The 15,060-nt window shown below is 56.4% G+C and overlaps 1 protein-coding gene across 2 annotated transcripts in view; it reads left to right on the top strand.

The window, feature by feature from the left end:
- Window positions 1-2,085: 2,085 nt before the first annotated feature.
- Window positions 2,086-15,060, top strand: part of Dok7 (docking protein 7) — a 34,962-nt gene continuing 21,987 nt past the window's right edge. The window contains exons 1-4 of one of the 2 annotated variants that reach the window (XM_076545720.1): window positions 2,086-2,242; window positions 2,346-2,391; window positions 10,619-10,849; window positions 12,400-12,600. In XM_076545720.1, the coding sequence (XP_076401835.1) occupies window positions 2,189-2,242; window positions 2,346-2,391; window positions 10,619-10,849; window positions 12,400-12,600 (532 nt within the window). In that variant the 5' untranslated portion in view covers window positions 2,086-2,188. The remainder of the gene's footprint in view (window positions 2,243-2,345; window positions 2,392-10,618; window positions 10,850-12,399; window positions 12,601-15,060) is intronic. The other variant, XM_076545721.1, reaches the window with a different exon arrangement.

Below are 15,060 nucleotides of genomic sequence, written 5' to 3'. Positions count from 1 at the left end.
TAGCAGCAGCACTGTGGCTGTGAGCTCGGACAGGGGTGCAGCCGTGACCACAGCTGTAAGCTTCCTTAAAGCCTTGTGGTGTCCAGCGCGCAGTGGTGCCAGGTGCCAGGCAGGGGTTGAGTGTCATCATGTCTCACATGTGAGGGTGCCTTCCTGTCATCCCACTCTTTCCAGCTGTCACCTTGATTCTTCAAGAGGCTTGCCATCCTTCTGGTCAACTGGCCATCCTTCAGTGGCCAGAGATAGCTTCACCATGTAGAGCCCCAGCAACTCTGGTTGTAACATCTGGGGAAACTGAGGCACAGAGAGAGCCAAGGTCACAGAATTCGTGGCCAGACCACCTCTTTCTCTACGAGGCAGATAGTTCTTCCCACCTTCCAGCAGCCTTGGTAACCACAGTACTGTCTCCTGGGCCACGTGGAGTGGGAGAAGGAAGCTGTTTATCCCTGTGGCGCCCGCATTTCCGGGGCCAGTGCGGGAGCAGGTGCAGCTGCCAGGCGTGGCTGGAGTTTGGGCCAAGGCCAGCGCTTGGAATGCAGCAGGACATGGCCCCTCCCTGCAGGGAAGAGCAAGTGCCAGGCTTCTGGGCTGGAGGATGTGGCCATGGCTACAACCCCCAACGGACTCCATACCGGCTGTCCTGAGCCAGTCCCCAGGGGCCTTCGATGTGTGGGGAGTATGAATGGGGCTCTGTGGCCAGCAACTGTTCTGCGGAAGGTGCAGATGGGTTGCACAGGAGATGGAGGGTGAGGAACACACAGAGCTCCGTCCTAGACCTGGTAACCTCTCCCTGGATCAGGCCCCAGCAAGACATCAGGAGAACATTAAAATCAGCCCTATGGTCCACTTAAGGTTTGTCCTCCAGATTCCTGGAAGGGCCGTGGCAAGGGCTCCCAGGTTCACTACTGCTCTGGGGTCAGCATGTGTGGGTCAGACCTGGCCATGAGTCCTCCACCACTCTGACCCTCAGCTTCTCTGTATGGAGCAGACAGGAAGCAGCCTGAGGAGTCTGTGCAGGATGGAGGAACACTAACACACATTGCACAAGCAGAATACAGTTTGGCCATTAACCCCTTTCTACCTGGGCCAGAGCTCCTTGGGGTTGGGGATCGGGATGGGCAAATTCACAGGACTCCATTGCCTGTCTGAGTTTATCTTGTTGGATGCAGTCAGTTCCCAACTGTGGCTGTTCTCTGTCTCCTGGGGTGCTCCTAGGTCATGGGTCTTAAGGCGGTCTTATATCTGGGGAGTCCATGACATAGGCCTGACAAAGCACTTAGCCTCCACAGTAACTTGGGGTGGCCATAGAAAGCCATAGAGACCTTAATTGACTCTAGCCTGAGCAACAGGCTGAGGAAGAGAAATCCAGAGGCTCAGAGGCCAGTTGGCAGGGCAGGCGCGACTAGGCAAGGCTGTTGTGAAGCAGCACTAGGCCCTCCCTGATGCAAGGCTGGTGCAAGCTGGCTTTCAGAAGGGGGAGAGACCAGCCAGGGAGACATGGGCAATGAGGTGACACAGTGGCCCCTGGTCCTGACAGCCACTCGCACAGAGGTCTGTTCTGCCAGATACTCAGTTGAATGGGAGGGAACAAGACCGAAAGAGTGGATACACCTACCTCCTCTGTCTGCCCCGAGGATGGCTACCTCTGGGGGTGGGGAAGGCCTAGGGACTGGGGAATGTCCTTGGCCAGGGCTGTTCTAGGTTGATCTGTCATCTGGGGTGCTTCGAGGCTCCATGAGGTGGGGGAAGGGCAGGTGCAAAGGATGAAGCCATTGAACCCAAACTAACACAGAGACTGAGCAGGCACATGGCCACAAAGCCTTCTGTGGAGTTGTCCTGGGACAGTTTCCTTCTTTTGAGAGACTTCCTCAGGTGGTCTTAGATAGTGGTCCGGAGGCCTGGCAGGAGCAGGGCCGGCTGGCAACCAGCTGGGTGCAGAGGCTGCGCAAGCCCACTGCCACCTATTGGCTTGCACTTTGCCAGGGTCTTAAAGACTGCGGCCCCTGAGCGCCCCGCCCAGTCTCCCGCGCATCCAGGTCCCCGTGTCGCCGCGCCCCGCCCGCCGCGCCGGGCCCGCCCTCCTGGCGCAGCCCGGGGCCCTCCCGGAGTTATTTTGAAAGTGACCCTGGGCTCGGGCGCCCGGGGCGCGCGGAGAGGGCGCGGCGGGCGGCGGGAACCATGACAGAAGATGACCGAGGCAGCGCTGGTGGAGGGCCAGGTCAAGCTGCGGGACGGCAAGAAGGTTGGGGCGCCGCGGGGGCGCAGGGCGGGGGCGCGCGCGGGTGGGGGCAGGGGCGCGGGGCGGGCGCGCGCGGGCGACCTCTCACGCTGTCCTGTCTCCGCAGTGGAAGAGTAGGTGGCTGGTGCTGCGCAAGCCATCGCCGGTGGCAGGTGAGCGGCCGGGCCGCGGGCGGGGCTGCGGGCGGCGGGCGGGTCGCAGCGAGCCGGTGGGACCCTGCGGGCCCTGCTGCGCGTGGCCGAGGTGCCAGCTCTCCCGAAATAGCCGCGGGGGAGCGGCTGAAACCCGGCCCCGCGGCGGTAACCGGAGAGTCGCAGCCGGTCCGGCGCCGGGACCCTGGGACCTGTCCACCCGCAAAACAGCCCCAATCAAGTCCCGAGTGTGGAGTTGGGCGTAAGGGGGCCCCAGCTTCTGGGTGAGCCAACCCCTTTCCTGGACCAGCAGAGACCCAGAGGGGTTGTGGCCTCCCCATGGAGCACCAAGCAGACCCCAGAGTGTTCCATGGGGACATAGATGTTCTGGTGGAAATGCTTGCATCAGGAGCTCCCAAACTGCATCCCAGGCAGTGCCACGCTTCCCCAATCCCACCCTCTCAGGTAGGGCAAAGGTGGACTACCAGGTAGAAAGAGTTTTACTTTTGTGTCCCAGAAAAGTGACATCTACTTTGTTTGGGGGAGACACACTTCTGGGAAGAGCGACTGGTACCAGGGTCTGTGGCCTCTGTATGGGGAGGGCCAGCAAGGAGCCAGGGCAGTTCAGCAGCTCCAGCCTGGAACTGCAGCTGTTTCGGGAGACAGGTGCCTTGGAGCTGGCCCAGGCACCCAGGGGTCTGTAGGGGAAGTTGGGTGGGGGCACGTGTTGTGGCAGCCTCACACGTGTGCGGGCAGCCAGAGTGACTTCCAGGATGCTGGGTGTCTGTCAGCTCCCAGGAGGGGTGGCACGATGCACTAGCTGCTTTTGTGGTCAGTCTCTTTTTGCCCTGGCCTCAGCTGGCTCCCTAAGGGCCCTGGCTCCACAGAATGTTGGTGCCTTCATCAGCCCTTCAAGCCCGGACCCTCTGTGCCTCAGAGCCTGGGGGTCCTCGTCCTTGGGTTTCCAGGATGTCTGGGAGAGGAAGATTGGAGACTGGGGAGAGGAAGGGGTCCTGGACACTACCAGGCTTTGGGGTGTGGATCTGGAGAGAGGTAAAGGCCACAGGGAGTGGAAGAAGCTTTGATGAACTGTGACCAGAGTGTGGGACCATGTTGTACTGAAACATGTACAAAACACTAGAGTAGCTGGTGAAGGCTCCTGGGATAGATGCTACCCCAAAGAGCATCCTGAGATGTGCTCACTGACTGTTGGGATCCGAGAGCTTCCCATGTGCCCGGCAGTGAGCAGGCCAGAGGCCCCAGGGGTGGGACTGGTAAAGGAACCTGGACTACAAGCTGTCCCCAGAGGAGGCTCTGAAGTTGGGCTGGAATTTGTTAGGGGTGGGAGGTAACTGGGGGGTGACCAAGAGTGGGGGATGTGGCCCTGCCTCTCTGGGCCTGTCCATCCTGAGCCTGCTTATTGTCTCACCACCTCTTGGGCTTTGGGTGACTTCTTCCTGAGCTACACAGCCCATAGCCACCCCACTGTGGCTTTTCCCTTCTGTCTCCCCGTCTTGTCCCATTGGAGACTGGCTCTTCCCTGCTCTATACATGTCCTCCCTCTAGATGGAGGCCGGCACCTATGTCCTTGAGGACCTGTGGTCTGGACTCCGTTGATCTGATTTGAAAGGGAGAAAAAGGCCCTGTTTTCTTGTCCTAAGAAATCAAGGGATCCTTGGCTTTAAAATTGTGGCTTCTGGCCGGGCGGTGGTGGCGCACGCCTTTAATCCCAGCACTCGGGAGGCAGAGCCAGGCGGATCTCTGTGAGTTCGAGGCCAACCTGGGCTACCAAGTGAGCTCCAGGACAGGCGCAAAGCTACACAAGAGAAACCCTGTCTCGAAAAACAAAAAAAAAAAAAAAAAAAAAAAATTGTGGCTTCTGTCATGGAGGCTCATGGGAGATAGTTGAGCGGGACCAGGAGGTTGGGGAGCATGCCCACGCTCCTCTGTGTACTACCAACACTGGCAGCTGTCCTGTAGGAAGGGGTTAGCTGGCAGAAAGGGGGAAAACGTTTTTGATCAGAGGTGTGTTCCACAGTGCTAGATCTCTGGTAGGCAATATGAGCTCATGGAAAGAACTGGTTAAGCAAAAAAGTAAACATTGTAGCTCCTTGCATAACCACTGGGCCATGGTACCCCTAAGGGTTAGCTGATGTGAAGTTCTTTCTAACAGGCCTGTCTCAGTGTGGGATTTTAGAGTGCGCCTATTGCCTGGCGAAGGATGTGCATCTGGGTCCCTCCCACTGGGTAGGACCTTCAGGAAAGGGATGCTCTGGGTTCTGTCCTGGCCAGCGTCTCACTGAGACCAGAACTTCGGGTCTCAGCCTCTCTCCTTTCTCAGTGGTATGGTCTTCTGTTGGAGTGTTCCAGACAGCCCATGGAGAGACCGCAGCAGTGGTTATACACAGCTGCACAGCATCCTCAGAGGGGGTGTAATCTGCTGCTTCCCACGTGGGCTGCATCAGGGGCTTCATCTAGCTTGGGAAAGCCACCAGGAGGGACCCAAGTCCTGGACCTGGGGAGGTTTCATGCCCCATTTCTCTAGGCTTGCTCTCAATTCCTGAAAGCTAGAGGCCCTTCACTCAGCACCATCCGTAGGCGGCCAGGTACGACTGTCCCAGAGAGGTTCAATGAACTCTTCCTGCGGGAGACTATCCCACCCACATGCTCATGGTGACAGCAGAAGCCTCAAGTCCACACACAGGGACAGGGAGCCTTGAAGATGGAGTCCCATGCCAGCCAGTGCTCTGCTAAGGAAACCTTAACCTTGAAGTCAGTGGCTCTGATAAAGGCAGATGTATTTCAGTAAGCCTGAGATCCCATGGGTGGTGACCCAATCACTCCCTGAGCACCTCTGGCTTTGGGTTATCTAGACCTCTGCCTTCCCAGTGGGATAGGGTGGCACCTCAGTCCACGGATGAGGACAGGGCAGGATAGCAGCCAGACCTCTCTCTTCGTGGGACCATCACAGGGAATTGGAATACTGGGTTCAAGGCTTGATTCAGCTCTTGCACTGTGTGACCCAGGCAGCCATATCTTTTCTAAGTATCTCTGTCCTTAGCTGGATGCTCTAGGCTGCTCCCTACCTAGCTACTCCCACAGCTGCCTGGAGGGTGACTGGGAGGACAGAAGGTGGGCCTGGGTCTCAGTGCTGAGCCCTGGCTCCTCCATGATGTACATACACATTCTAGGGGGCACCCATGCCTATGAGTCTCTCTTACTTACGTGGCACAGCAGATATGGTGTCTTCCCTAAGATAAACTTCAGGCCTCACACTCCATCTTGTCCCCATGCATCCCAGGCTCAGGCTAATCTCAGGCTGCTGCTTGCTCCTATCCACAACACTTCTGAGGGTACTGCCTCAAGGTCACTGTGCCCTCTGGGGCTAGCTCCACCCCCCAGTCACTGCCACTCTCTTCTGCCTTCTCCCAGCTCCACCCTCCCTGTCTCCTGTGGCCTCCAGGCCTGGTCACTCTGTCTTCCCTGTGGTGTTTCCCTCCACCAGGAGGCTTCATCTCTGCCCGTCCCTCCTGCCCTCTGCATGGCCCTGAGCCCTGGCTGTGAAGGCCTCTGTGAGCTCATGACAACTCCATGGTTATTTTTACATCTTTAGACGCCTTCCAGCTGCCTGCCCACATGGCCATTCAATGTCCAATGGGCTTCTTAGCCTCATCCGTCTAGGAAAGACCCTGGTCCCAGCTGTATCCCAGAAAGCCCTCCCCAGGCATCCTCTTCCCACGGCATCCCAGGAGCCAGCCTCTAGTCTCCACTGGCCTCTTGCCAACCTAGAGACAGTCCTGTGGCTCCTGCCTGGAGGACTGGGGCAGATTCAGAGAGCTGATGCTGAGGCTGCTTCTTCCTATGCTCCCAGGCCCAAGGTATCCCCTAATGGGACAGGAGTGTCTGAAGCTGTGCTATCACAGTGAGTCTATTCTCTGTGCAGTAGCCAAGGCTGGGCCAGCCTTCTGTGCTCAGTACCCTTAGAGCTAGCTTCTGGGCACAAGCCTTCCTGGCCCGCCTGCCTGTGACTCCGTCTTCTTATTCTCCTGGCCCTTCAAGTCTCTCTAGAGACCTCTGGGCTTTTGTCCTAACTGTTCCCTATGAGGCTGCTAAGCTGGGTCCTTGAGGGTTCATTTATTTGCTCATCCCCGAGGGGTTCCACCCCCGATACACACACACACACACACACACACACACACACACACACACACGAGGACCCCGCCCACCATCTTGTTACCTGTTCTTCTCCATATAGTACTGTGCCAACAGTTAGCTGTTGGCTTGTATGTCCCAGTGTCTCCTTCCACTGGTCCAAGTTCACAGGAGATGGGACTGGGTGATAGCAGGGTGAGGGTGGGGCATGGGGCAGTTGCTGTGTACTCAGGCCCGCCTTGAGGGGGCCCTTTCCAGCTATCCATCCAGTTGCCTCCATGCCCAGGCCCATGGAGCCACAGCCAGAGGCTGAAGACTCTGGGGGTAGCTGCGGCTTCTGCAGCCAGTTCAGGGGCCCCTCCTGCAGCACTGAATGCCACCCTGTCCTATTTCTGTTGAACATGCAGATACTGTCCTGAAGCCTGTGTTAGCCTCTTGAAACTGCAACTTGGAAACCCAGGCACCACAAAGTGGCTCCCAGTTGTCCATCCCTGTGCAGGTCTAGGGGCAGAAGAGTGAGATTAAGCCATGGCAGGGCCAGATGCTCATCGCCTTGCTTTGCTCCTAGTGGCTCTGGGTAGACTTGACTTAGACCTTATGGCTCCACCCCCTTCCTGTGTCCATGTGACCTTTCTCATGCCTCACCTTCTGTCCCATCTGAGGGTGTGTCAGTGTCCCCAGGATAACTGAGGAGGTTGTCTCCCAATCCGCAGTTTTGATGTTCCCCACAACCCCCCTCAAGGCTGAAAGTGACCACCATTCAGCCTCTGTAGATGCAGGAAGGGGTTCACTGATTGTCAGTGTCCTGAGGCACAGGTTGAGAGTTTGTGTCCCCAGAAATCTGATAGATTGAGGGATGGCATCAGTCCACTAAGGATAAGGCCTCGGGGTCAAATATGGGGTCCTTCTTTGTGGCTCTTTAAACCAATCAAGCATCAGACTTAGCACCACTTGTGGAAAATTCTACCCTAGGGTAGAGATGGGCCAAACCCAGCCCACTGCCTCCTCCTGAGGAGTCACAGAAGCCTCCACAGCCTTCCTTCCCATGCTGCGCTGTGGGCTTAGTGAGTTGGGTGGTTGCGATGGAAGCCGCATCCCTGTGCAGCTAAGGTATTTACTGTCTGGTAGTTAAAGAACAGCTTATCGACACCATTCTTGATCCTATCATCGGGAGCATTGGCTTTCTGAACAAAGGGGGTGGCAATCTGCTGTCCCCGCAGCAGCAGGCTGCTCCTGGCTGAGTGCTAGCCTCACTTCTGTGCTAGCACAGGTAGAGGCTGAGCTACCATTGGAGCTTAAGGAGTCAGACAAGGACGTAGATGCTGGTCTTGACAGCTGTGCTGGGGGATGCTGGAGTTGCAGAGGTGGAGTGGGATGTGAGGAGGATGGTCGGGGGCTCTAGCCTGAGGGAGGCCTGCAGATGAGCACTGGAGGAGGCTGAGAAGATCCCAGGGTGGCAGTGCTGAGGCCTGAAGGACAGGCAGGTGTATGGACCAGGCTGGGGTGGTAGTGTGTCTGTTGGATGGGTAGCGAGGTCAGCCTCAGCAGGCAGCAGCAGAAGCAGGACATTGGCTCAGACGCTACTACCATCAGGGTGGGTTCTCCAGGGACGAAGGGCCTGGGACTCTGAGTCCTGCTTGCCCAGGGCCTGAGAGGTAAAAGGAGCCAGGGCTATTTGGTCACGGTGACCCGGTCATTGGCACACACTGGCACATCTCACCAAGATCAGCGGACAGCCAACCATGCAGGCTGCAGCTGAAAGTGGCGTGGGGATGCGTGAACAGATATTAAGCGCCCACCTCATGCGGGGTCTTTACACCTTCCCACATTTGGTTCTCAGGGCATTGGTTCAGGTGGGGTTCTGCAAGATGAGGACATGATTGACAGGTGGGGGGGATGTCATCTAGCCCTGCCATCCTGATTCTGGGGACCCATAGGGCCTTGACTATGCCCACCCCCATGCTTCCCATGATTTCCTTTGTGGATCCCAAGTATGTCCCTGGGTTTTATTTCTCAGGTATGTTTGGGGATGCTTGCGAGGGACACATTCTGGTTTTGTTGCCTTGTTGGATTTGCTTCCCTCTGGGCCCTGTTTCTTGCTTTGTGCCAGTGAATCTATCATTCAGGCTTTCTCACCTGTGTCTGAGAGAAACTGAGCCAGAATCCCTGAGGTGGCAGGTGGATTTCTGCGAGATTTTTCCCCCCTGATTGGGAATGATTTCCTGTTTTTTTTTTTTTTTTTTTGTGGTTATAAACAATGGACAAGTTCCCAAACAGTAAGTGGAAGCCGCGCCCCCCCCCCGTTTGTTTTAGCAGAAGGAAGGGTTTATTTGGGGCTTATGGCTCCAGAGGGATGAGAGTCCATTACCACATGGTGGAGAGCATGCCACCTGGCAGGCAGGCATGGTGCTGGAGCAGAAGCTGAGAGCTCACATCTGCATCCACAAACACCAAGCAGAGAGAGCTAACTCAAAATGGCGGGACACCTCAAAGGCCACCCCCCAGTGACACACTTTCTCCACAAGACCACACCTCCTAAATGAAACCCACCAGCTGGAGACCACGTATTAAAACATCTGGGCCTATGGGGGCCGTTCTTGTTCAAACCACCACACTCCACTCTCTGACCCCCACAGACTTGGGGTGATCTTTTAATATAAAATGTATTTAGTCCACCTTCAAAGTCTCCATGTCTTTCAGTCCCAGCACTGTTGAAAAGTCCAAAGTCCAACATCTCACCCGAGACTCAAGACAGTCTCTTAACTGTGACCCCAGTTTCAGAGGGATAAGAGGTGATTGCCAGCCAGGCGGCGGTGGCACTCAGGAGGCAGAGCCAGGTGGATCTCTGTGAGTTCGAGGCCAGCTTGGTCTACAGAGTGAGATCCAGGACAGGCACCAAAACTACACAGAGAAACCCTGTCTCGAAAAAAAACAACAACAAACCCTCCCCCCCAAAAAACAAAACAAAACAAAAAAGAAAAGAAAAAACAAAGCATCGATTGCCACCATGTTGAGGAGCGTGACAGCAGGCAGGCATGGCGCTGGAGCGGCAACTAAGGGCTCACAGCTCAGTCCACAAACAGGAGGCAGAGGGCCTAGCTGCTTCTGGAGATGAGGTCTCACATAGTCCGTAGCTACTTGCTGAGCAGCTGAGGCTGGTGGCCCTCCTGCCTTTACCTCCTTAGTTTGGTAAGGTTGTACACACCTGTGCTTATTGGTGAGCATGCTGCCTGGCTGCTCGCCCACTACAGGACCCTGTTGGGTAGTAGGGGAAGAGACTGTGGCTCTCGTGGAAAGCTAGCTGCTATCAGATTCCATGCATGGTCCTGGCTCTCAGACTCTGGGTAGGGAAGGAAGGAAAACCACAGAGGCTCTGGGAGTCATGATTGGGACTCGGGTTGTTGTATAGGTTTGCTGAGGCTGTTTGCAGGAATGTCTGACTTGCAGAGGTCAGAGGCATTGCTCTGTGGTCCTTGTGGGGTTTTCTCCACCCTCTCCTCGGTGTAGTCCAATATACCCATTCATTGAGTGCCACGCACTATTTGGGGTTGCCTCTCATGAAAGTGTTTTGGTGTTTGCATTAGGCCCATGAGCCTATACCCTCCTCACAGGTAGGCATCCTGGGGTCCTGGTGCTGCTGGTGTGGAGGCCTGGTGACTGGAGGACCTTCTGACTAAGGCTGATGGTGGCTATTGAGGGCAGGGAGATATAAGCATGCCTTGCACCAGATTACCCAGCTTCTCCAGGAGGATTTACCTGATGCCACAAGGGGAGTGACACTCCTGGGGTGCAGTGCAGTGGCAGTGTTGACAGCTCCAAGGCAGACAGGAAACACACTTGGGGTGCAGTTCCAAGATGCCTTTGCTCTGGAGGTCCTGGGAGTGGAGACTCAGTCCTCTCCACTGCAGCCAGGTTAGACACACTCACCATACCACACAGGCTGGGCATAAAGAGGCCAGAAGCGTGGGGTTTGGAGTCGGCCCTATGGTCTGTTGGCATGAATACCTGGTAGGCTTCAGATACCCAGAGCAGGGGTAGTTTGGGCTTGCTCTTGTGCTGTGGCCTCTCACTGATGGCCTCTCGCCTGTCTGAACAGACTGCCTGCTGATGCTGGTCTACAAGGACAGGTGTGAACGCTCCAAGGGTCTGCGGGAGCGCAGCAGTCTCACCCTGGAGGACATCTGTGGCCTGGAGCCTTCTCTGCCCTATGAAGGCCTGGCCCACACTCTGGCCATCATCTGCCTGTCCCAGGCCGTCATGCTGGGCTTCGATAGCCATGAGGCCATGTGTGCCTGGGACACCCGTATCCGCTATGCGTTGGGCGAAGGTAAGTAACATGAGTTCAGGGTTTGAGGTGAGGCCCTAGGGCCCTTCACCAGTGTGGGCTGCAGAGGTGGGTGAGACCCCAGGAAATCTTGTAGAAAAGATGAAAATGGGTGGATGTCTCGGAGTGAAAGAGGAGGGTGGGCCCTTGGGGTGCCATAGCTCTTTGAGGTCCCTAAAGTGGCTCTGTTAAAGCTGGGACCCTTAGCTAACCAAGGTAGCCCCAACCTCACTCTGTGTCCCATCTGTTCTGTACCATCCCAGAGCCCATGCAGAGGGGTCAGCGGGAGCCACTGGGATCGAACTTCAGAGGCTCAGGGTGGAAGGAGGGAACCAATTCCCCCAAATTGTCTTCTGATCTCCACAGGCACACTGTGGCATGTGTGCACCTGCACCCACATCACACACACACACACACACACACACACACACACACACACACACACACACACACACAATGGTCATGATGATGGTGATAAGTGAATAAATAAAACACATTGCCTACACATGCTGAGGTTTAGGCAGCTGAGGTAGAAGCTTTGCTTTCATCCATAAGAACAATGGAGCCTGGTGGACAGTCCCAGAGCTGTGGTGTGGACAGTGCAGTGAAGGTACAGGGCAGGCAGTGTTAGTGTAGAAGCTCCCATTTTTCCAGAGAATTCTCTGGTGGTGGTTCATAGCTTGGTTGTAGTCCCCTACCCCCTAATCCAGGTAAGGCGGGGGGGGGGGGGGGGGGGGTCATCCCACAAGATGGTGGGCTTCCCAGGTCTCTCTATAGATGTCAAAAGAGAACTGGTGTGGATTGACAGACTCCTGTCGACCCAAGAGTGGATTTGTCAATGACAGACCCAAGGCCACAGCTTGGGAGAGGACCAGGTGGCATCATCACTAGGGTCCCTCTGGCTCTGGGGTCTGGAGATGAAGTGGGCAGGAGGCTGGCACACAGGCACTGCAGGCCGGCAGGCTGTTGCTGGCTCACAGGCCTGGGCTGCCTTCTGAAGTGGGGTGATGTAGGAGAGTTGGGAGGGAGGGACTGCTTCTGGCCATGCTCCTTAAGGGCTTTCGGGGCAAAGGGCGGAGCTGAAGTAGTGGACAGGACCATGGCAGCATCCAGCTGCTGCTGAGCCATGCTAGCCTCAGGCAGACCTGCCTTCTGCTTTGGACACAGGATGAAACCTACTCCACCCCACGCTCTGATGTGGGACCTCCTGGACTTTGCTTTTCCATCTCTGAAACTGCACCACATTGGCTGTCTTGATGGGAGGGTCCCTAAGGAGAGGCCTTAGTGCATGGGACCTGCCCTAAATACGTTGGGGAGGGATGGGCAGGGGTCACTCCCGTCAGAGGACTTGCTTACCTCTGTTAAGGAAGACGCTGGAATCTGGGCAGGATGTACGTGGAGCTCACTGATGGCCTTAGCACTTCCTGACATTTGTCATTTACTCTTGGCTGGGTGGCTGTGAGGGAATGTCACCAGCGTGACCCTAGACTACTTACTATTCCTTCTTCCACTTCAGTCTGGTAATGCCCTTTTGCCCGCTGTCTGGCCCTCAGTGCATAGGTTCCATGTGACGGTAGCTCCTGGCACCAAGCTGGAGAGTGGTCCAGCCACTCTCCACCTCTGCAATGACATCCTTGTTCTGGCCAAAGACATCCCTCCGGCCGTCATGGGGCAGTGGAAGCTGTCTGACCTCCGTCGCTATGGGGCTGTGCCGAATGGATTCATCTTCGAAGGCGGGACCAGGTGTGGGTACTGTAAGTATGCGGTGCGTGGCGGGTGCTGGGGACGCTTGAGCTGACTGGCTTACGCATGTTGGCTTGGGGACCTGACAGGAGGCTCTGGGCTGTGTCCCCAAGCAACAGGGCTGTGGCCGCTCCAGCTGGGCATGGTACTCAGCACTGAGCCTGGACCCTGGCTGTTTCTGGGGCTGGGAGGGAGCTTGAGTGATCCTGGGAAACTCCAGAGAACAGCCCAGTATCACTGTGTGAGGTCACAGTGTCGGAGTTCCTTCTGTTCAAATTGAATGACAAAAATACAGAAAGTGAGGCCATGAGTGAGGTCCCATGGGTGCCACAGTTGAAGTGCCTTCACTGACCCAGAATTCCTCTAGACACACCAGCTGCCTCGGCTGCTGAGCTGCCCAGAGCTGCCTGAATGTCAGCAATGAGATGGCCACATGTGGGAAGGGTGCGTCTGGCCTCTGGGAGGTGTAAAGTTCCTCACGGCCATTCCGTATGGTCCTCAGCTCAGGTGTGACCATGGGGGGGGGGTGTGAATGCAGAGGGTGACATGGGACAGGCATGATGGCCTGGTGTCTGGTAGCCAGGATGAGAACTCAGTGGGTGGGTGGTATTTGGAGGACACTGAGGCCTTTCTTACCAGGAATGAAGTCTTCCAGTGACCTCTCCCTACTTGTCTCTCTAAGGGGACGGTGTACACAGTAGTGGAGTACAGACTTATAGTCCCTGAGGGAACAGAGCCCTTCTTCCCTCTTAGAAGCCAATTGCACTATGCCTTTGAGCTGACCGCCCACGGTGCTCATCCTCCTGGCAACCTGGCCTCATGGGGCCGATGTGACTATGGTTGGTTGCTGTTAAGGCTATTAAGTTTAGGGAGCCCCTGCTATCTAGAGGCCCGGACCTTGAGTAGTAGAATTCCTAGGACAGGCGGCGGAGACTCCTGTAGCCTGTCCACTCACCTCCCCTTGCCAAAGGGGTAATCCTGACCTACGCTGGGGTGTGAGGAAGGTGTGAGACGTACGAGTTTGGGCTCAGCATGGCCTGACTGGATGTGTATCCACAGGGACCTGGGAGTGATGCCTCCCTCTCTTTGGATGGCATAGATATGTGTTGTGCTGGTCACTGGCTGCCTGGACCCCATGCCCTGCAAAGGGCTGAGGTGGACACCGTGCCCCACAGTCTCTGTTGGATACTAGGGGCAGACAGTGAGCCTCTGAGTGGGAGGCAGTCCCATGGGGACCTTTGAGGGGGTGAGGTGTGATCTGAAGAGATGCTTAGCAAAGGGGTACACGAGGTGATGAGGCAAGGCAACATGCTTCCCGGACAAAGAGGCAGCATGACATCCCAGCGCTGTGGCAAGCACGGCCACTTCCCGTGCCAGCTGCGGTGCTCAGTCTTCTCCCTTGGCAGGTCTCAAGAGCAGAGGATTCCAGGGTGACCTGTGGTTGGGGTGGTGGGATGGCCAGTTGGTCTCCTCTGTTATTGGATAACTGGGAACTATAGGTCAGTCAGTCACGCTGTGGCCTCTCCCTCCTGGGAGCCTCTGGATTTGGGAGTTCCTAGAGTCACTCTGATTGAGCATGATGGAATCCTTGCTTCTGTCTGTGGGATTCCCAGGTCCAGGGTACGCGTGGTGCTGGCCAGCATGCCCTCCAGGCCAGGCAGTCCTCTCAGGTGGCCTGGGCCAGAGGACCCATTTCCATGGAGGCCTGTTCACTTTGTCTGGGCTCCTGTGTCTTAGAGCCTGCCACGCCTTTCTCCTCTGGGCCCTCTGAGTGTACAGCTTGGTCTCTTGGTGGGGCTCCGTTCTGCTTGTCACCATCCTGGGCACTGAATGGTAGCGCCGCTGAGAAGGCAAGCATCTGACCTGGGCTGTTGTGTTTTCTCTGTGGCTGTGGTAAACTATTCAGGGCTGACCCGAGGCTTCTGAGCAAGGTCCTGAATTAGCTTGTCAACTGCAGGAATCTGCCTGGAACCACTGTGCCTGGAGCCGGCTAGTCTGGGTCCTGCTTCATAACCCTGGCACTGGCACTGCTGGGAATTCTCTCCCTCCAGACGAAATCCTACTTGGCCCATGGGTCACTGGCTGCTGGAAAAAGCCGTGTGGTGACCATGGTTAGGTGCTGCGTCAGGGCCAGGGAGGCCTCTGCTGTCTAGAGGCCTGGACCTTGAGTAGTAGAATTCCCAGGACAGGCGGTGGAGGCAACTCTGTAATCTGTCCACCCTCCCTCCCCTTGTTAGGAGTGTAGCCCTGACCTACGCTGGGGTGTGAGAAGGGTGTGAGATGTAAGAGTTTGGACTCAGCCCCTGTGTAGCACAGTCAGGCTCAGCACGGCCTGACTGGATGTGTATCCACAGGGACCTGGGAGTGATGCCCCCACCACTTCCCTGGGAAGGTCAGTATGGAGGGACCAACGAGGAAAGCCCACCCCTCTGTCCCTGCCAGGTGCCCTGGAGCTCTGGTCTCCAATAGGG

This window comes from Peromyscus maniculatus, chromosome 10, assembly GCF_049852395.1.
Source record: "Peromyscus maniculatus bairdii isolate BWxNUB_F1_BW_parent chromosome 10, HU_Pman_BW_mat_3.1, whole genome shotgun sequence".
NCBI lineage: Eukaryota > Metazoa > Chordata > Mammalia > Rodentia > Cricetidae > Peromyscus > Peromyscus maniculatus.
The sequence above is the reverse complement of the archived record's forward strand: the minus strand, read 5'-3'. Positions and strand labels throughout refer to the sequence as shown.